Source organism: Monodon monoceros, unplaced genomic scaffold, assembly GCF_005190385.1.
Source record: "Monodon monoceros isolate NGI ecotype Baffin Bay Population unplaced genomic scaffold, NGI_Narwhal_1 Super_Scaffold_2, whole genome shotgun sequence".
Taxonomy (NCBI): domain Eukaryota; kingdom Metazoa; phylum Chordata; class Mammalia; order Artiodactyla; family Monodontidae; genus Monodon; species Monodon monoceros.
In genome coordinates, this window is record NW_021703776.1 from 83129593 (window position 1) to 83151830 (window position 22238).

Here is a 22238-nt window from a genome sequence, read left to right on the forward strand (position 1 = left end):
CATGTGTGGGAATGCATGTGGCACGTCTGCCTTTTCAAGCTGTGGCAGAAGTGATTTAGTTCCTGCAGGTCTCACTGGAAACGTGTGGGTAGTTGGACTAGATGACCCTTAAACTCCCCTGCATTCCAAGGTCCTGTGAAGTTGTATCCAAGTGGCATCTGTTTTAATTAGACCACCCTGAGCTCAGCTCGTCAGTGGGGTGATCTGTTCATACCTTAGGAGCAAGCAGCAGCCACAGCTGCTAACCAAATGCCCGGCACCCCGCAGTGGTGAGGAATTCAGCTTGTACAATAGTGTAGCTGGTTGGATCCATTCATCTACAAAAGCAATAACCCTGAGTACAAACTAGAATAATCCTGGTGGCCAGTGTTGTCCCAAATCAATGTTGCAGCCAGGTAAAGCAAATTTCTATAGAGCAAAGTATGGTCTCCCACTCCTAATTAAGTTGGAAGGACACAATTGGGTTAAATGGAATCATTTACTGCAGATAAAGAACAAACACCAATCCCAGGGCATTTTATTAATTGAAGTGTATCAGGAAGACTTTGCCTTTAGAGACAGAAGTAGTTTACTTCTCACTGCCCCATCCTTTCTAGCATCTCCTGCTACATTGTCTCCTCTTCCACTCACCACCACTCATTATCGCTAGCAAAATTTCTCAAACGTAAGGCTCTCCTCTCCTTCCCCATACCCTCCACAGCTCCTAGAATTTGGCTTCCCTCCCTTGGCTTGGTGATTCTGGTGGCTGTGATATCACACTTAGTGGCTAGCACCACAGCACATAGCATATATCTCAACTTTTTTTCAAAGCAAGAATCTACATTCCGTTTCCTCCAAATCTCTTAAGGTGTGACTGTCAAGCAGGGGGTTCCTCCCACTGAACTTGCTGGGAAGTGGATGGGGGGTGGCTTGGTAGCTTCCCAAATAGGGGGGCTGGGGTAAGGATGGCAGCCTTTCCCTATATCAGTCAGATGAAGTATCACAATGCATCCATCTTCACTGACTTAAAATCTGTGTCTTTTTCACATAAAATAGCCTGAAGATCAAACGATTTTTTCTTTTTTTTTTTAAAGGCCCATTGGGGAATTTTCATCTTGGAGGTTTTTTATAATTTTTAATTTTCTAAAATTGAGGTGTAGTTGATTTACAGTATATATTAGTTTCACATATACAATATAGTGATTCAAAATTTTTATAATTATACTCCATTCATTTTTTTATTTTAATTTTTTTTTGCTACCAAACATTCTAAAAAACAAAAAGAATGAGGCTGACTATACATATAGTACACATAAAGTTATACATATATAAGTTTATGAGGCAAGGTTAAATGGTGTTTCAGCCTTTACAGAAGGATGATCTAAAGATTTTATGACACTTCCTTCAAGTTATCTTTTGGGAACCATTTCCCTTCAATTTATGTAGATAAGCTGAAACCCACTGTAATGGCTCAGTTTGGGCAAGTAAAAAAAAAACGAAGCTGATCTTACTGTTTAATAAAGACTGATAAGTGAAAAAGTATTAAGTTAGCAAGACAATATATCATTTTACGAAATTGGATTACTTAGGCTTCAAGGGTAGAATTGCTTAATTTAAAAGAAACTGTACTCCCTGATGGCAGAGACCACTTGATTTGGCATTCAATCTCCAAAACCATCAACAGTACTTGACATACAGATACCCCATAAATATTTGTTGAATGAATGTTCTCCACATATACTAGAGAACTTATAAATTTTATAATCTTTATTTTGTAGGCTTGCAAGTCATTTTGAATTTCCCTGAGTTGTAGTTTAGAAAGTAAGGCTCTGAGCAAGTAAGAGTCTTAAGAAAGCTGAAAAGACAGGAGTAAAGCACCAGAATGAAAATTCCATGAGGGCAGGGATTGTGCTGTTTTGCTCAACACTCAATTTCTACTGGTTGGCCAAGTACATGACACAGAGTAGGCACTTAATAAATGCTTGTTAAATGGAGACACGGAAGTCATTAACATTTCTTTTTCTATTTTCAACTACAGGAAGAACTTTCCAGTTTGCAGATACATATTTTTACAAATCTATGGTTAAAAACGTTTTATTTTATAAATAAAATCATAAAGCTAAAAGAAACAAAAATTTTAGAAAATAATGTGGTGTATATGAAAAAGTATTAATAACCTTGAGGGGAAAAAAGCTCTTATAAGTAAAAGGGGTTTAAAAAAAAGACTAACATTTCAAAAGAAAAATAGGCAATTCCCAAAAGAAGAAACACAAAAAGCCAATAAATGAAAGATACTGATTCTCTGAGTGATTATTTTTTGTACATTAAAGAAAAATATATTATTTTTCTCCCAACAGATTGACAAAGAATAAAAAGACTGACAACTCAGTATTATCAAGAGTACGAAGAAATGAGACCTGCCATATACTGCTGGTGGGAGGATAAATTTACACGACCTTCCTGGAGGGGAATTTGGCACTGTAAATAAAAAATTTCAACGTATTGACACTTTGACCCAGTAAGTCCACTTGGAGGAATTTATTTTATAAAAATATTTTGAGAAGTTCAAATAAACATATATACAAGGTTGTAATAATAAAAAGTTAAATTAAAAGGAAAAGAACCTAGATAGATACCAGTATTGATATGGGTATTACCCATTTACACAATGGAATATCAGGAAGCCATTGTAGTCTGTGTTGATATGGAAAAATGGTCACAATATACTGGGCGAAAGAAGCTGGTCACATGATGGAAATATTCTAAAACAGGATTGTGGTGGTGCTTTCTCAACTCTGTACATTTACTAAAAATCACTGAATTGTATCCTTAAAATGGGTGAATTTTTTTTTTTTTTAAAATGGGTGAATTTTATGGCATGTAATTTATATTTCCATACAGTTGTTTAAAAAAAAGCAGGCTACAACATAGTATATTGAGTATGAATCTCATTTTTGTTTGAAAAACGCACACTCACTATGCCTGGAAGTAGATATTCCCCAATAATAATAATTGTGGTTACCCCAGGCAGCGGTGGTGGTTTTCCTCTTTATACTTTTCTGAATTTCTTGCAATGAGTTTGTATAATCAGGGGGGTTAAAAAAAAGCTATTTCAAACACACCAGATTACCTGTGGGTAAAGTTATCTAAGATCAACTTATTATCAAAATCAAACATCTAAATGGCCATCTTAATTTGTGCCCAGATTCTTTTTCATAATTTGTCTAAACTCATTTCTTCTGCTGTTGCCCAGAACAAGGTCTTATTTTTGGAAAAGTTTATACGCCAGATAGAGCTGGAAGCAAGTGTTTCTACCAAGGGCAGGGTACTAATGTCTCCTGGTTGGGGGCCATTCCCTAAGCACTCTGTGGTAGCTCAGATGACAACTCCCAAGAGCGCTTGCTGCTCACTTTCAGTTCCCGCAGCAATCTGGGGAATTGATTATGCTAATGCCTATTCTCTAGGACTTTTCAAAAATCTTTATTTTTAAATGAACTCATTTTACCTTGTTCTTAGAGCATTATCTATGGTTCTCAATGTGGCCCGTGGGCCATTCGTGGTCCATAAGAATCCTTTGGGTGGTCTTTTGAATTAACACTAAGATATGCATGTCTAGCTTTCTGGCTTTGGCCTGAAGTTAAAATTGAAATGTCATTGAATACAATCCAGATATGACCTCACTGGTCCCTCATCCAGTACAGGGCTATTCATCATCTCAGCAATTGTTTTGCAAGGGCAAGTGGGACTAGGTGGATTTGAAGATGCAGACGAATTCTTGCTCTAAGGGCTCTAAGGACAGAAACATCATTCTGTGAACACACTACGACCCAGATGCTCCTTACAGGAAACTGATATGACCAACCAAAACATTCAAATTGGCCAGATGAAGGAAGAGCTCTGAGAAAGAAGCACAGAGCACCCGTCAAATCTGAAAAACTGTCAAAGGGTAATGAATTCTCCCCAAAGCTTTCAGGAGCCACATTAATTTGGCAACTCAGACTGTGAGCATCATCTAACGACCCCAGAGGTGAAGACTGCCAAATGTTTACTGCCCAACTAAAAGAAAATTAGAAGTCTTCTGCTTAACTACCATGGTATGTTCGGCTACATTTTTAGAAGAGTGCGGTGGAATGAGAGCTCTGCTAACATGGACTGAGGCACAGAGGTTTGCTGCTGCTTCCTCCCATGAAGCCCAGGCCTGCGGCCATGAGCCAATTCACACAATTTATGTTTCAGCCTAAATCAGAAACATCACCACAAAGGAAAGAGAAATTCAGACACAAATCATATCAATATGGTTTTATTGGATAGTTCAACCATCAGGAAAACAGCCTTTTTCCCTACAATCTAATGAAAAGTTTGTAACTCCCATTCCTTAAGTGATACCTCATTAAGAAACAAATCTCACGAACCCTGGAGCACCTGTCTTCTAGACAGGTCACCAGACACAGACAGTGGAATGGTCCCAGGAGCAGATGTTTCAGTCCCTGAATTCCTCACCTTTTATGCAGGCAGAGGAGGAAAGCTTTCAGTGGAATCTCAGGTGACAAGGAAGGAAGGGAAGCCCACAGCCAAGGGAAAGTTACTTTTTTTTTTTTTTTTTGCGGTACACGGGCCTCTCACTGTTGTGGCCTCTACCGTTGCGGAGCACAGGCTCCGGACGCGCAGGCTCAGCGGCCATGGCTCACGGGCCCAGCCGCTCTGCGGCATGTGGGATCCTCCCGGACCGGGGCACGAACCCGTGTCCCCTGCATCGGCAGGCGGACTCGCAACCACTGCGCCACCAGGGAAGCCCAGAAAGTTACATTTTTGTTAGTGAATTGGAGGTGTAGCCAGGGAGAGAGTGGCTGTACCCACCCAGAGTGGACAAGCACAGAGCAGAATGGTTTCTCAACCTTCCAGCTCAGTGACACAGGGCGAGTTGCTTAATTTCCATTTGACCCTCAGTCTCCTCACCTGAAAATGGGGGTGCCTACCTCGTAGGGATGTTCTGATAGTCAAATGAGTCAAAACATAAAGTGAAGAATCTAGGAATACTGCCTAACACATAGTAAGCTCTCCATAAATGTTTGCTAACATTATTACCTGGAAATCTTCAAGATTTGAAACAAAAGAGAAAATAAAACCCACTCTCAGATGGGGATGGTGCAGTTGAATTCTGAAGGCTACTTTGAGCTTGAGGGGACCATGGAAACAGGCAGACTGCAGACAGCCAGGCTAATAATAACGGCCCTAACAGCTTCTTGGGTACCTCCTGCAGAGGGTAATCTAAAAATCTCAGAGTGATGAATGTCTCACATACAAAAGTAGGATGTACAAGAGGACAAGGGATAACAAACTTTCCGGGTCTCCAGAATGGCAGACCAGCGCTGAGTGGCCACCACAATGGGCTTTACATCCCAGACTTCAGTCTTGACAGGTTCAGTTCATTTATTCACACACCCTTATTAAGGGCCACTGTCATGTAGTTGGTGATTTTCACCCTCTGGGAGGTTATAGTCAAAAATAATTTTAAATAATTTTTTAAAAATGTAGTCCATCAGTCAATAGTATTTAATAAGTGACCTCTGTTTGCCACACATTTCACCAGGTGCCTCAGGATGTTATGCAGGTGAAGAGAATCTGCGTCTGCATTTGGAACAAAGAGGATAAGCATCAGAGAGTGAGACTGTAAGGAGATGGGGGAGGAGGGGGGCAATATAGTTTTGTAAACACATAAAATCATGCACTGAATCCTGTCCTGTCAGAATTCACTGCTGACAAATTGCCACCATTACATATTTTATGCTATAACTGACCTGTGTGCCAATAAAGGACGTGGCAATAGCAATTTCAATAATTACTGCAACTTTAGGAACGTATTACTACCCAAATGTCTTCTGAACACTTTGGAAGCACAACGTGTCCTATTTATTGTTTTTTATAGGAAAAATATATTTTAATCAAAAAATTAATTGAACAGTAGATAAGCATATCATCATGCTCACATAAACTGATATAATATCCACATTTCTGATGTTTCTTGAAAAAGAAAAAGGAAAGTATTATGGGAGTTAAAACTTTGAAAGAATTGTGAAAAAATAAACGCACATTAGAGACACTGGGAATATTTTGGAACTGGGGAAAGAAAGGTTCTTAATGATTATCTTCAGAGTAGAGCAGGAAGGGAGTCATGGATTTAAATCCAGGTGGACAGAAATTAATTATCCCCCCTAAAAAAGTCAGATAACATAAAAGACAGAATCTACAACCAATTTATAACATGACAGAAACCAAAACCAACACAAGAAAAATTGGCTACATATTTCTTCCTAGCCTAGGACTCTGATTTCACTTATATTCCACAAGGGAATTAGAGAAAAGAAGGTTTTGTTTTGTTCTGTGTTCTTGGTGAGTAGCCTAAAGTCTTATGAATTTTTGTATAATCTCAGTAGTATCACAGGAAAAATCCCTCAGCAACTAATGAACACTATTTGTTCTCTTTTAATTCTGATTTACACCCCAAGTCCAATATGATTGTGCTAGTTCTGGTTTTCTGCTAAAGGTAAAAAATAAAATTACGTTTAGGTAATTTGATTCATTCTATGTCTTTCTTTTTACTTTTTTTATAAAGTTTTTTTTTGATGTGGACCCTTTTTAAAGTCTTTTATTGAATTTGTTACAATATTGCTTCTGTTTTATGGGGGGTTTTCGTTTGTTTTTTTGGCTATGAGGCATGTGGGATTCTTAGCTCCCCAACCAGGGATCGAACCCACACCTCCTGCACTGGAAGGCAAAGTCTTAACCACTGGACTGCCAGGGAGGTCCCCATTCTATGCCTTTCAATAGATTAAACCTGACATTGTAACAGCCCGAGATGTTCTTTTTGTACTCAAATGAGTAATGTTGCCTTCTCCTTCCTCCCTCCACACTTCTTGTTTCCTTGCTTCTCTCTTTCCTTCCCTCTTTTCTTTCTTAAATACAGTAGATAAAGTACTGAACTTATTATTTAGACTTTGGCCATCACCATTGCTCAGATGGAGCAGCAGTTGTACATTGATAAAGCATTCTCCATCTAGGGGGTCATAAGTTCCCAGGCAAGGGAAGCTCATCAACCCCCAACACTGACAAGAAAGCCCCGCTCTAATGAGTTTAAGGTGGCAATCAGTCCCTGCTGGGCATGAGGAGAAACCCTTCTGACTAGAGAGCTAAAGTCCGCTGCCCTAATTGGAATGATTTCCTGGTTCATTTACACAAAGAAAATATGCATTACTGGGAGATAGAGCAAAAAGAAGTACTCTTTCAGATCACCCCAGTCTCATGTGACTCCCCACAAATCATCTCAACAGAGAGGAAGAGAGAAGTTGGCAGATCTCAGCATATTAACAGCAAACAACAAATTAAGAACTATGTACTTTAATCTTCAACATTCATAATTGCACAGAGTATCACAGATCGCTTAGATAATACATGTCAGTTAATCTAACGAAGAAACTAGCAAAGTAGAACATTCAAAGCAATACCTTGAGCGTGTAAAAACTGCAAGTGACATTTAACACACAAAGTGCAGAACCAGAACAGGTCTTTGAGGAGTAGTTATTTAAAATCCTTACCAACAGGCAAAGCGCTATGGAGAAACACACATAAATATAGTCAACCTGCCAGATCTCTCAACTAAATGCACTGCAATTCTAATAGGTTCAGCTATACTGACTTTGCACATATACATAGTAGTTTCTAACACTCTAGTGTTGTGTGGTGATGGGAATGCAGAATAGGAACAAAGGGGGACTACCATTTACTTTCAAAATAGAATCGAGTGGGGAAATCTAAACTCCTGACTAGTCGACTTGAAAATGGCATAACCAGAACTTTGTCACAGAGAAAAAAAATTTTTTTTCTTAAAAATGCATATGTGTCCAAAATGGCTGAAAATCTTGTCCATGCTAGGGGAAAGTTAAGTGTGGAAAAATTTGCATTTTTAAAAATCTATGCTGTAAAGAAAATAAAAAGCCAGAACATTTTGGCATTAGCAAAAGGCTGAACTTAGTTCTCAGGCAATAAATTTATGGGGAAACATGACAGGCTCCTCTTTAAAGCTATGTGTACGTTGGCTGAATTTTATACAAGATTCTTGAATCTTGTGGAAAATTGGGCACAGCTTGACATCTGAACAATGTCCCTGGTTTGTTTGATTTCTAAAGCATCGGAAAATGTTGCACTTTGGAAATCAAGCAGAGAAGAATAAACACACTAAAACAGAACTGGGCTGAATGTGAAAGTTATTTTTCCATATGTCTCTATAAGATATTTATTACCTTTATTTCTCCTACAAACACAGCCCCCCAAGCTGGAAATACTGTGATACATTTTTTTTTTTTTGGTGGTGAGAAAAATAGTCCTGTTAAGACAAATCTTACCCAGCAGCAATAACCACCTAAGGATAGGCAATTTTCAGCTGGCTTTTCAGAAGCTGGTTGCCATGACAAAGAGCACAATTTATTCCTTAGTCCCTTATCACAGCTACAGATCACAGACCATAAAAATTAACAAGGCTCTTTTTCCTTTGCCTGATGATTTCATAGATCCTCATCCTTACCTGAGGTCTTTTGTTCCCCCAATTAAATGGAATGAATGTCAGTCATCTAGCAATTCAATTAACGCTGATTCAAAATTCTGGCCCAAACAAGAATCTATATTCAAAACCTCCTAATCACAGCTCAGTCATGAGAATGAGAAGTAAGCAGGGAATTGCACTAATTACTCAATTAGACTAATACTGTATTTTTAAGCAAGGGTTTAAAGGGTTGTCAGCTCTGACAAAGGACTGTGGAGTTGTCCTCACCTTGTGTGCGGGCAGTGGCCCAACCAAAGCCAATGTTTTCAAGTGGCCATAATTTCTACCCATCTAAGATGGATGGGCCCGAGCTGGGTAATGGGAGTTTACAACTAATAAACCAACCGCAAATGAGGGACGGCTCCAGGGGGCTTCAGTGGCTCTCAACCCGGCCCTAAACAGTGGGCAGGACTTGCCCGTGAAGGCAGCTGAGCACACATCATCACCTGTGCTGGTTCCAGGAAAACATCTAGTGAGGAGGAGAAGCGCTGAGCACATGTGAGAGCTACTACTAAATCTTAACTGAGTGACGCTCACAGGTACCGGCTTCCAAACTGAAGACGGAGCCTGTATTGGGTGCTGGGCGAAGAGCTCCTCAGCCAGCGGGTCCACAGCTGGTGGGGGCTGAAAGCTACGAATCGCCTGCACCCCCGGGGACAGCTTCTCAGGCTGCAAAGCCTACCGAGAGAGCCTTCGTGAAACCAAGAAGAGTGAGTGAAAAAGAACTGGCTGGGAAGAACACACCAGATGCGCCTGAAGTATTTACAAAACAACGCAGGATATAGACCAAAACAAACTGGACCTTATTAAAAAAAAAAAGAAAGCCTAAAAAAATTAGACTTTTTTCCTACCCAGTTTCAGAGACTTAAATATTCTGTAAACAACAGGGAGGACACTAGAGCCTGTCATGCCTCCGGTTTTTGTAAAAATCCTTCCCGGGTTGGATGTGGGAGAGGAGCTGGAGACAGGAAGAGGGAAGAGGGCCTGACACACGTTGAGGTCTTTCCTCTGCAGCAGCTTCTTAAAATGACCAACTTGGGAACTGCTCAGGGGAGAAAACATTTATTTGACTAAGACGAAGTCTTTACTTCCAGGGTTTGCCTTGCAGGTGGCCACTGCCCAGCGAGCGGGGGTTCTGGTGGCCGGCAGGGCCCCCGGCAGGCAGGTTCTGACCGCTGCGGGAGCCTGGAACCTTGGAGTCTCTTCCAGAAGCATTACCTTGGCTCAGCCGGCCTGAAGGGAGCAAGAAAGCAGGGAGCAGAGCTGCAAAAATGATTCCAGGGACAACCTGCCAAGTACACTTTTAAACTAATGAAGTCTTATGCTACAAACCACTTTTAAACTAATGAAGTCCTATTCAGCATCTACTTTAGGCTAAAACCTACTCTTCATCCTTGAGATCAATTAGAAGGTGGGGAAGGGGGCAGGGATGAAGGGAAACCCAGATAGCTTTTCTTTCCTTCCTCTCCATTATCCAATCAACCTCATCTGTCCTTCATTCCTTCTCAGTAGAGAAGGGTACAGGAATGGTTAGAGGAAAAAGAGAAAGCAGTGTGCCAAAGGAAAGGCCAGAAGTAGTTTAAAGGTACCCAGTAGCAGCAGAAGGAAGCAAAGCTTTCCGAGAAGGAATCTGAAAGCCTTAGCTTAGCCTCTCAACTCTGCCTGAGATGCACACTTTATTTGACTGATACCCTCTCTTCTCTTTCTATGTCTGTGTGCAATGCCTAATTCTTACCATAATCTCCCCTCCACTCACCTCCCCTCTCCTCACATAGCACCTGCACCTTCCCCTTCTCCTGCAAATATTTGAAGAATCTGAATATAAGAGATCAAGCTTCTCATATGATGAGGTTGATGTTCAAAGCTGCAAATCTCAAGTTCTACAGAAAACATTATTTCTAAAGGTCAAAATATCTTACTAGTACTGTCTGCAGGACCCTGGTCCTCTTCCAGGTAATATTCTATCTTCTTTAGGTCTTCTGGGGTAAATCTCCATTTATTCTCGGCTGCTGGGGGCGGCACTTTCGGGCCGGATCGTTTCCGGGCAGAAGCAGGCGGAAGGGTCTGCTGGCAAGATGCTGGCAGGGAACCCGTAATCAGTCCTTCTGGGAATTTCTGAGCTAAGACTTTTAGACCTAGGTGTGGAAGATCATCAGAAAAAGCCGTGTTAGCACGGTGAGGCCAAGCCAACCTGGAAAGGAGCCCGCATGCCTCCCCAACACAAGGACAGGAAATCTTTCTTAACTGCTTCACCATTAAGTAAATTACACCAGAAAATGTCAGTTGTTATGTGGGATTCTGAGAATTCCACCAGAAATCGTTTAGCTCAAGTCTGCAGCATTAAGGCTTTCTTACAGAGCCATAAAGTAACATCATTATTTCAGGAATTAAAAACATGTGCTGATGGAGCTAACGGAAGTTTCACGTATCCTGACTCCTTTCTGCCAGCATGGTTGTCTCTGTTTCCAGAATACTAAGTTCTGAGCTCCAGGAGGGAAAAGGCGATAGGGGTGGAGTTGAAGGAGTGTGAGCCCAAGTATTCGCCTTTTAAGTCCTAAGCAGAACACAGCCCCTCACCTCCGGAAAGCATGAAGAGGTTCTCAAATCCCCGCTCGCACATGGTGGTAGCTGCCTGGCTGGCCAGCCTCTCATCGTCGTCATACAGAATGATGATCTTGCCATGGGCATTTTTCTAAGAAGCAGATGAGTTAAGGTTCGACTACACTGAGCTAACGCTCCTAGACTATACAGAAACCCCTGAGGAAGAAGAGCTGTCAAGGTTTACCTCTCTGAGTTCAAGGAGCATCGGATGACCCCTCTTCAGGGGGTACAGGACTTTTTCCTGTCGTGGAAACCACACAAGCTGGTATCCTTTTCTTCTATGAACTAGTATCACCATGTCCAAGACGGCACTAGTTACACACTGTACACTCTTTGGTTCTTTCATCTGTACAATCCTGGAGAGTAAGTATTACAACCTCCATTTTACAGATGAGGAAACAGAAAAACTTTTATGCCCAACGTGTCCACTGCAGTCTTATTTATAATAGTAAAAAAATGGGAACCACCTAAAAGTCCATTCCTTCAGAGAGGAATGATTTAGTAAATTACAGTAAATCTAAAGATGAGATCTTATACTGCATCAAAAATAGAGTTTATAAAGAGCTTGTGTTAGTGTGGGGAAATACACTGTAATATGAAGTGGGGAAAAGCAACATACTAAATTATATATACAGTATAATTTTTACTTTGTTAAAAAGACAAAGAAGACAGTCTGGAATAAAATACACAAAAAATGTAGTAAGAGTTTGTTGTTCAATTGTGTGGTTATTGGAGATTTCAATTTTCTTTTTTATATTTTTCAGTATTTAAATTATTTTCTATTTGTATGATTTTTATGAGCAAAAAATTAAAATTTCAAGAAGCAAAAATAATTAAAATAGAAGGAAAAAAATTCACTCCTTACATTTTACTTGGGAAAACTTTCTGAGGAAAACAGTCTTAGGACCGACTCTCAACAGATCATAACCTTTAACCCAATGTTTTTTGTCCTACTGCAGGATGGCTTGGAAGCATTCTCAGCAACAGCTAAGGATCAAAATTCTAAAATATGCTAAGTAAACTAATTAATATCAAAGGTCCTTCATAGGGTTTTCTTACTAGGAGCATGATTCATGATAAGATTGAGTCTTCAGTCTTTATACCATCCAACTCCTTAAAATGCAACAAAGGATACATATTCAAGAATATCATTTGAATAAGGGTTCATTGTTCTAGACAGAGTTGCAATTGGGTAACTGTAAGCTGCAAAGAGAAGAAAAAGCTTAGGAAGTTTGTAGCTCTCGGTACAACCTGGCCCCAATTCTCAGCTGGTTTGAAGTCTAAGAGTTAAAAGAAACATATTTTCAAAATCAACTAGTTATAAACCTAAATACTTTTGTGAAAGAAAAGAAACAGGACACTATGAACAAATAAGAAGTGTCACTTTACTGTTTCTGACATTTAGCACTGGGCCCCTGAGCCCCCTGAGAGAGTCACCAGCTTCTCTCAAAGCATGTGGTAGAGCCAACTTACAGGTTCCCAGAACACATCTGGCTAACATAGGGTTTCCCCAACTGCTGACCACAGGCTGTGGTTTGAGCCTGCCTGGGCTCAGTACCGGGCTGTGTTCTCAGGAGTGAGACACTGTAAGGCCTTCTCTCTCTTACCTCCGACAATGTGGCACTGCTGGTAAGAATCTCTATCTCTCACATCTAGCAGCAGGAAGGGGCAGTCGGGATAAGGTTTGTCTTTGGTACTGGGCTCTACTTTCTTCACAAGCCCTTTGTCTAGATCCAGTTCCCCAACGCCACTGATGACGCTGCAAGTGAAAAAGTAGGTCAGTAGACACTAGTCAGGGATTGGTGGCTTAAAGGTCAAATGTGTTTCTTCGGAATGGCGAGAGGGTGCTCAATGTCTCTTTAAAAGACACTTCAAAGAAAAAGGAAAATGGATGTGGTGTCTCAGTTCTGCCTCTGAATGCAAGATCCTACGGATGGATTCCTGTTCTCTCACCCTGGACCCAAAGGAGGGGATCCACTGTCCATACTAACCTTCAGAGAATGCACGTTAGGTCATTAGCACGCAGAGGGGCAGAAACTGTAAGCGCAAGCTGCCTCCAGAAGCAAGGGCAGCATTCAGAGAAAGAAAGAGGCAAACAGTTACTCCAATGGAATTCTGATGAGTGTGAGAAAGCAGAGCAAAAGAGGAAAGAATACGGTTGACAGGGCAGGAAAACTGAAGGCATTTCTATGTATATCATATGTAACATAAAGTAACAACAGTGTTTTCATATATTTCATATACTTATACAGTGACTCATCCAGTATGGATTTTGAGCCTTAATGTTTTCAATAGTTGTCTGTAGTCACTTCCATTTTATAGGTTACAGTGTTGAGGCTGAAGAGGCTTTTAGATTTGGCAGCATTCGTGTAATGAGACAGTGGAAAAGCTAGGATTAAAACGAGGGAGGTCTGTTTCTGACCTGTTTCTGAGGTCATAAAATCACTGAAATTGGTCACCAGGTTAATATAGGCAAAATGTGGCAAAAACATGAATCAGAGAAAAAAGGATAGGTGTTATGATCAAAGAGGCGAGTAGTGAAATATCTGTATTGGGGTAAGAAGATAATCACTCTTCCAGGCAAATATGAAGACACACGTGCCAAACCACAGATAAGTCTAGCGATAGTTCCTCTCCCATCACAGCAAGTCAAATTCTGCCTTTGAATCCAATGATCACTACAACTATATGCCCTATAGTGCATATTTTGTTGAACCAAAGGAGAAGAAACTCTATTTCATGTGAAATTACGTGCTCAGTGGAAGTCTTGTTGGTCTATCTTGTTTTGAATGCAATTTTTGAGTCCTTGCACAGAAGTAGTTATAAAAATAATAATAGTGCAGTCAACAATAGCAATTCTTTCTCTAGTAGAACTGGCTTCTCTAGTAGAACTATTTTACCAGTAGAAGGGATGGATATGTGCAGAAAATCAGCACCGTCTTATAATCAACAGTGAATATCTGTGAGGAAGTGCTGCATCATGAAACTGCCATGTGCATTTGAGAGTTGACACCAAGGCTGCTTTCACTCTCCTTTGCGCCTATTTAATATCAGAGCACTATGTGTGGCACTCTATTTTTCTTCTTATTCTAGACAGGGTAATTATAAGCTGCAGCAGACAGAAAAGGAGAGGGGGGCGGAAATCATACTCCCTGAGTCAAAAGATACTGGTTGTAAAGCTAAGTCCTAATAGCAAACTTGCATATAGGAAGATTGAGAAGAATGGGGCTGAGGAGTGAAAATTAATGCTCTCCTGTCAATATATTCTTACATTAACTAAGAATGCTGTGACAAGATCCAGGAGGTGGCATTGATATAAAGAGAAAATAGAATGGCTGAGATGAAAATGTGGGACTTCACTACGCCAACCTGTTTCTAAGGTCATTAAATCGTTGACATTGGTATCTAGATTAATGAAGGTAAAATGCAGTGAAAACATGAATCTGATGAGAGCACCTCTGAAGGGTCGAGCGGCTGGAGTCCCCGGCTCCCTCACTGTTTATGAACTGGACGGGGCTTGGCGACTGCTCCCCAGGGCTCCCTTTCCCGTTGGTCTTGGCAGTGATTTCAGCATCAGGGTCTGAGGTTGCAGAATCATTGTCTAAAATTTGCAAGTGAATAAATAAATAAATTTAACCTCAGAATTTGTATTTATTTGTTAGGCAGTTCCACTGAAATTAGGTCAAGAAAAGGAACTCGTATTACCATTATTAAATTGTTCTAAAAGTTCTAACATATAGGCTCTCAAACTGTAGTCTGTGGACCCCAGGAGCCCCCAAGACCCTTTCAGGGGCTCTGAAAGGCAAAAACTATTTTCATAATACTAAGATGTTATTTGTCTTTTTTACCATGTTGATATTTGCACTGATGGTGCAAAAGAAGTGGTGGATAAAACTCCTGGCCCCTTAGCAAGAATCAGGGCAGAGGTACAGAGCTTTATTAGTAGTCATTGTATTTTTCATCAACATGCACACACTCACAGTTAATAAATATGGCAGTCACATTTTTAAAAGTCCCTGATGAAGCAGTAATAATAATTTAATTAAATCTCACCCTTAAGTACACACTTTTTAAATATTCTGTGTCATGAAATGGGGGAATCCACATACAGCAAGTTTGCTACATACCAACGTCCCATTGTTGTCTCCAGGAAAAGTATGTGTGTGATTTGTGCTGCTTTTGCCTTGAACACCACTTTTACTTGGAAGAAAAACTGACAGGAAAACTATGGTTATTTAGACTTGTGCGTTTGGCAGCTATTTTCTCAAAAATGATCTAAAGTGAATTTCTCATTTCAAGGAAAACAACTGATGGTATTTGTTGCAGTGATTAAATTTTGAACAAAAATCAGAATTTTGGAAACTATTTGCCATCAAGAGCTTGACTTCTTTACCATCTTAATGACTTTTCTGATAAGACACGTGTTGTGGTTAATAAATGTGACTTTTTTTGATATTGTGTAATGAAATTTGTCAACATTTGGAAGATCTTCATAACTCAGTGAACCAGTATTTTCCAAATGACCAATGAATGATGTTATAAAATTATGTATGAGTAAAAGATACATTCAGAGTGCAAAAGAGACCAATGGGTTTAATGTAACAGGGTATGAAAAGTTCATTGATATGGTTTCGGATTCCACACTACAAGTAACCTTTAAGAAGGTACCAGCTATCAAGTTCTGATGTAGTGTCAAAGAAAAATATCCACAACTATCTGAAAGGGCTATTAAAATATTCTTCCTTTTTTCAATTACAGATCTGTGTGAGGCCAGATTTTCTTCATGTCCTTTAGCCCAAAGAGCAAACTGCAACAGACTGAATGCAGAAGGTATGAGAACCATCTGTCTTCTATTAAATCAGACATTAACAAGACTTACAAAAAAGTGTAAAACAATGTCATTCTCCATATATATTTTTGTTTTGGTAACATAGATATTTTGCATAAAAATATGTTATTTATGCTTGTAATGGGTTTAGTATTGTTTCTTAAGGTAAACAGCAAGTATTTTTAAAATTCTTGGTTTAAAATTTTAATACTCTAAATATTAATAGATATAATTCACAAAAACCAAAACTCTTTGAGGTCCTCAAAAATTAAGTGTGGAGGGAGACTGATACCAAAAGGTTTGAGAATTTGCTGTTCAAACAAATATAATGAGAGAAGACATAGAAATAAGAGGCCTAGTTGTTAAAGAGCATATTAAGTTTTAATTTGCGTATGATATAATACACCTAGAAACTTTAAGAGAATCCTATGAGAATAAATATGTTAGATTATAAAAATAATCTAGGTTTTAAGGTTAATTATAAAAATAACCTATTTATAAAATAAATAAGTTAGATTAAAGAAAATATGGACAATCAAAATATTTTTCCTATACACCAATTAGAAAATAACATGAAGAACCTCTCATTTACAGTAACAACTGCAGATACAAAATATACTCTCCTAGAAAATAAACCTATTAAGAAATTTAAAGGCCGTATAAAAACTTATAAGTCCTTTATAGGTCTTATAAAAATTTTACTTAGGGACATTAAAGAAGACCTGAATGAAGAGAGAGCGACATACCTTGCATATTCCTGACTTGGTGACTAAAAGTGAAATGATGTTAATCCCTTCCAAATTTTTAGCCTTAATACAAATCCCAATGGGCTTAAAAAAAGCTTAAAAGAATTTTAAAGATAAGAAGAAAAAAGATATATGTATATATATTTATATATATATAGAGAGAGAGAGAGAGAGAAAAGTAATTTGGAGAACCTGCCTTTTCAAATAGTAACATATACTGAAAAGGTAAATGATCAAAACAATGCACCAGAACAATGGAAAATAACAAAGAACTCAGAAACAAATCCTAGAATATATATAAAAATCTAATGTATGTTAAAGGTAACATCAAAAATCAGTGGGTAAAGGGAGAACTATTAAATAAATGGTGCTGGGATAATCTGTCAACTATCCAAAAATATCAAATTTAGATAACCCCTTCATATCATATACCAAAATATATAACAGATGGATTGATGTAGGAAAAAACCCAAAGCAACCAAGCAAGCTAACAGATGAAAATATAGGTGAATATCTTATTTTGGATTTTATGAATCTAAAGCATTAAACGAAAACACAATATGAAAGGCTAATAGATTTAATCATGTAAAAACGCAAATCTCATATATGTCAAAAAACAACACAAAGAAAATTAAAAGGTCAATAACAAACTAGGAAAAGTATTCGTGACATATATAAGTGAGAAAAGGTTAATACACTTTATTAGGAGTTTTAAAACTAGTTTGTTAATAGAAAAAAGATCATGTGCACAAGGTAAAAATGCAAACAAGATAAAATTGCTAATATGGAAAGGAAGTCTTCTTTTCACTCCAGACCTGCAGGCCCTCAGGCCTCCACCCCCAAGGGAACTACCTTCAAATATTTGTCTCCTTCCAGAAATGAAACAACTACATATTTTGTATATATTTTATTTCCTCTCCTTTTTACATATCTAGGAGAATGCTATTCATACTGCTCTACACTTTGATTTGTTATTTTGTTATTTATTTATTTATTTTTTACTTAATAATACAGCTTGGGTATTATTCCAAATCATCAAATAAAGATTTTTCTCATTTATTTTCAAGGCTGTATTGGTTTCCAATGAATAAAGATATCATAATTATATAAAGATTTTACAAATCAATAAGTAAAAGATGAACATTCCATTAGAAAAAAAATGGGAAAGGGCATATAATGTCCTCAAAAGAAGAAATACGCATGACCAACAAACACAGACATATGCAAAGCTCAATCACACTATCAAAGAAATCCAAAATAAAAATATTAGATACCATTTTTCCTCCATCAAATTGGCAAACATTTACAAAAATGAGAATTATTCATCATTGGCTAGGATGGGGAGAAATGGGTCTTCTCATTTGCTTGGTGGGAATGCAAACAAGTAGAACCTTTCTGGAGATAATGTGGAATCAGCACCGAGCATCGTAAAATGGTTCCACCCTTTGACAATCTGCAGCAATTTATCTTCAGGAAAAAAATCAGAACCATACAAACATTTATGGGTTTACACTGCAGCATTATCTTATAAAAATGAAAAATTAGAAAAACGTTAATGGCCAACAATAGGAGAATAATTAAATATGTGGCATATACAAAGGATAGACATTATATGACAACACAACCTTTACAATTAAGCTTTTGAAGTCTATTTAATGACATAGGAAAGTGTGCATGATAAAATGTTAACTGAAAACAGCATAATACAAAACTATATACAAAGAGTATGGATGTGGGTGGGGAAAACAGACCAAAATGTTAATAGGGTTTATTAGTTATTTTAATTTTCTTCTTTATATGTTTTTTACAGTTTTCTAATTTTCTAGAAATATACTTTTAATTCAGGAAAAAAAATAAACATTATAAAAGGAGTTTTTTTATTCCTTCAAAGTTGGCCAATACGCATACAGATACAATCTGTGCTACAGGCATTCCTGAGTTATTATTCTGTATAGAGCACTAGAAAAACACTAATATTACTCACACATTATGGTGTCCTACTTTACAAAAGAGTGCAAATTTATCTCAGAAGAGAAAATTGCATGTGCCCGTATGTTCTGGTGTTGTAATCTCAACAATGAATTAAAGGACAAAATCCAGGTACTTATATAACCAGGTTAAAATTGGGAGTACTGGTATGAGGAGACTCAATTATCTCTATTACAAAGAGCCCTTATTTCTCTGCTGTGTTAGAGGCATCTGTCATAGATAAATTCCTGTCTTTTACAGATTCTTTTTATCCTCCCTAACAAAAACAAGCCCAGGGAAATGACAGTCGAGTTGTACAAACCCAGTGTTCAGACTTCCTGAGAAACTTGTCTTGAAATCAGAAGTCAAATTCCTGGCCTACATCAACCTTAACAAAACACATTCCCCTTCAATAAACAGCCACACATTGACAGCTGAGGACTTCAGGATAAAATAAAGACCTTCACTCTGTGAATTCTTTTCATGACAGAACACCTAAGAGGTTTTCTTTTCAACTTGGTATTTAAGAAAGTAAATCTGGCGCCTATCTATCTTTCTAGCTTTATCTCCTAACCCCGCACCTACCCCTCCCTCAGACCACAGCCAGACTGGATTATGAGATTCCCCAAACACGCTTGGACTTCTTCTCTGTGCCTTTATTCAGGCTGCTCCTCAGCCTGAGACAGCCTCACCCTTAACTTGCACCTGTTGAGATTCTACCCCTAAAGGGGGCAGAGACCCAGTTCAAAAGCCTGGAAGAAGCCTACCTCAGTTTCCTAGCTGGAAAATACAGAGTTCTCACAGCACCCTGCATCTCTCGAAAGGCACATTCCAAGACCCCATAAGGATGCAATAAAGGCAGTGAGAAGACACTGGCTGCTACCAGAGACATGCAGATTTGTATCCTATGTCCATTCCTTATTGGCTGTTTACTTTGAGCAAGAAGTTTAACCTCTGAGGCTTGGGCTTCTCATCTGTACAGTGTACCTTCCTTCTAGAGTTTTTGAGAAGATTAAATAAGAAAACTCATGTGAAGTACCTAGCAATATATATTCATCAAACGATGGTTTCCTTCTAGTCCTCCGTGAATTTCTGTCATATTAGGAATTCTGTGTTTCTGTTATCATTTTCCTCACCCAATACACATACATATGTGCAGTGCACACTCGTAGCTACAAACTCCATGTAAGCAGAGCTGTGTTTTATTCATCTTTGTAGTCTCATAGCACCTAATTCTGTGACCTGTACTTATATAGAAGGCACTAAAAATATTTGTTGAAAAAAAGTAATTAGTATATTAAACACGTTTAAAACATTTAAGACTACAAATGTTACAGCCAGAAAACCAGATGGCATTTTTAAAGAAATAAGAATTAGCAAAGCACCGGATAGCATTTCTCAGAGAGTAACAATCTGATTACAAACAGATACATCAAAGTCCCTGTGAACACAACAGCACAGTCAAATGGCCAATTTGTTATTTTCCCCATATCCTCACTTCTCATTACCTTCTAGCCTTTTAATCTCCTCAGCTGTCACTTCCAATGTTTGATCAGATAGGGAAGCAACTTGGATGACCTGATAGAAAAAAGAATGAAATGTGTAGAAGTGTGTATGTTTGTTTGTCTTTAAACAGAGGCAATTCTGTTTTTAACAAAGGATGAGGAAATATCAAACATCAAAGATCTCCTGTTTTAAGAAACTGTCAGCGTCCCCAGCTGGAGACTAAATCTCAGGTCTTCTTACTGTGGGGGTGGTAATTCCACTGCAGGTGATCATTCCGCAGGAAAAGATTTCTTTAAAACGTTACACAATAAACTTAAAAGACCAAAAGGATAATTTTGGACACGAAACATAAGTAAGAGTTTAAAACTGCATCCATACATATTCTAGTCCCAACATAACATGCTATTTCTTGAAAATGCAATACTTAAAATAACAGCATTGTATCAGAAATTCTTCATGCAATGAAGAAATAAATGTAATTATGAATATATTGATTACAATGTTGTATACCCAACATACAGTTTTTAAAGCACTTTTGCCTGGGGGGAAGTGATAAATTAGGAGATTGGGAGTAACATATACATACCACTATATATAAAATAGATAACTAACAAGGACCTACTGTATAGCACAGAGAACTCTAGCCAATACTCTGTAATAAGCTATAATGGGAAAAGAATCTGAAAAAGAATGGATATATATATATATATATATATATAAAAAACTGATTCACTGTGCTGTACACCTGAAAGTAACACAACATTGTAAATCAACTATACTCCAATAAAAAATTGTTTTAAATGCTTGGTAGAATTCAAATTAAAAAAATAATAAATCACTTTTCACGACTTAGCTCATAAGACCCAACATCCACCTTAAGTTACATCACTGTAACCCTTGTTTGGGGGTCAGAGAGACACTTTGTCCATAATTTTCAAATGAAAGAAGAAAGCGACTTTCCTAAAGTAACAAAATAGACCATGGCAGAAAGACTTGGAAAAAGAACCCAGTCATAGATGGGAGATCACCTGCTTTCCACAGAGAAAAATGTCCAAGCAATAAAGAATCCAGAATTCTAGATTCTCAATATTAAGATAAATGGGCAAGGAAAAATAAAACCTAAACTACAAATTTGATGATTAAAAGGGAGAATGTACATTTTACTTTATAAAATTCTTATCAAAGAAAAAAGAAAATTTCATACCAATTAGTCCTCTCATAGGTGAAATATAAAGAATCAGAAGAAAACCCTCTGCAAACATTACCTAGAGTTGAATTTAGAAATACTCACATAAAGCAGCACAAAAATTAGAAAGTCTTTACTCCAATGGAAGATCATTAAACTTACCAGCTGGGCAAAAGTTGTAACTTTTAGTCTCTTAAAAAGCTCATCTTTTTTGTATCTATAATCTGAAAAGCAGAACAGGACAAATATTTTTTCCAGGCTTATTTTGCTTTCTTAGAGATATTAATTCTTTCTAGTCATCAAGTTATATGGTATATTTTTCACGTTATTTACATGTTTTATCTCATTTGATCCTCATGATATCCTCAGAATTAAGCATGGCAGGTATTATATCACCTTTTCATTTATTCCTTTGCTTTGGCCAGTAAGAAGCCTCCAGCTGAATTTATAAGCCACCTTTTTGGGTCTAATGCTTTTACCCCTCCCCTTTATTTGTGTACCATTTTCCTTACTATGCTGTCTCTACTCTGACCATATTGCATTGCATGCATTTTTGTAAGCCCTTTAAATCCTTTTCAGAATAAGCAGGGAATAAACATCTGCATTTTACAAACGAGAACAGAGGCCCAGAGAAGCTGAGTTGCCCTAAGGTCAAGAGCTGGTAAGACATTTACTATTCTATCTCCGCCCTGAGAAGAGTACAGTTCTATTCCTGAGGTTACAGACTATGCTAGAGACACAGGCCAACCCTTTTTTTTTTTCCTGGAGTACAATGCTGGGCACAAATTTGTAATTGGTCCTGATAATCTCTTACATCAATTTCCCCTC

At 38.2% G+C, this 22238-nt stretch overlaps 1 protein-coding gene across 3 annotated transcripts in view; it reads right to left on the reverse strand.

Annotated features, from left to right (window-relative positions):
* Positions 1–4281: 4281 nt before the first annotated feature.
* CEP41 (centrosomal protein 41) overlaps positions 4282–22238 on the reverse strand; it is a 34337-nt gene continuing 16380 nt past the window's right edge. For 2 of the 3 annotated variants that reach the window (XM_029234344.1, XM_029234342.1), the window contains 8 exons: positions 21573–21634; positions 20227–20296; positions 14633–14777; positions 12784–12935; positions 12312–12379; positions 11153–11267; positions 10495–10710; positions 7208–9808 (listed from right to left, as the gene is read on the reverse strand). In XM_029234344.1, the coding sequence (XP_029090177.1) occupies positions 9660–9808; positions 10495–10710; positions 11153–11267; positions 12312–12379; positions 12784–12935; positions 14633–14777; positions 20227–20296; positions 21573–21634 (977 nt within the window). In that variant the 3' untranslated portion in view covers positions 7208–9659. Of the gene's footprint in view, positions 5608–7207; positions 9809–10494; positions 10711–11152; positions 11268–12311; positions 12380–12783; positions 12936–14632; positions 14778–20226; positions 20297–21572; positions 21635–22238 lie in introns of those variants that run through there. The other variant, XM_029234343.1, reaches the window with a different exon arrangement.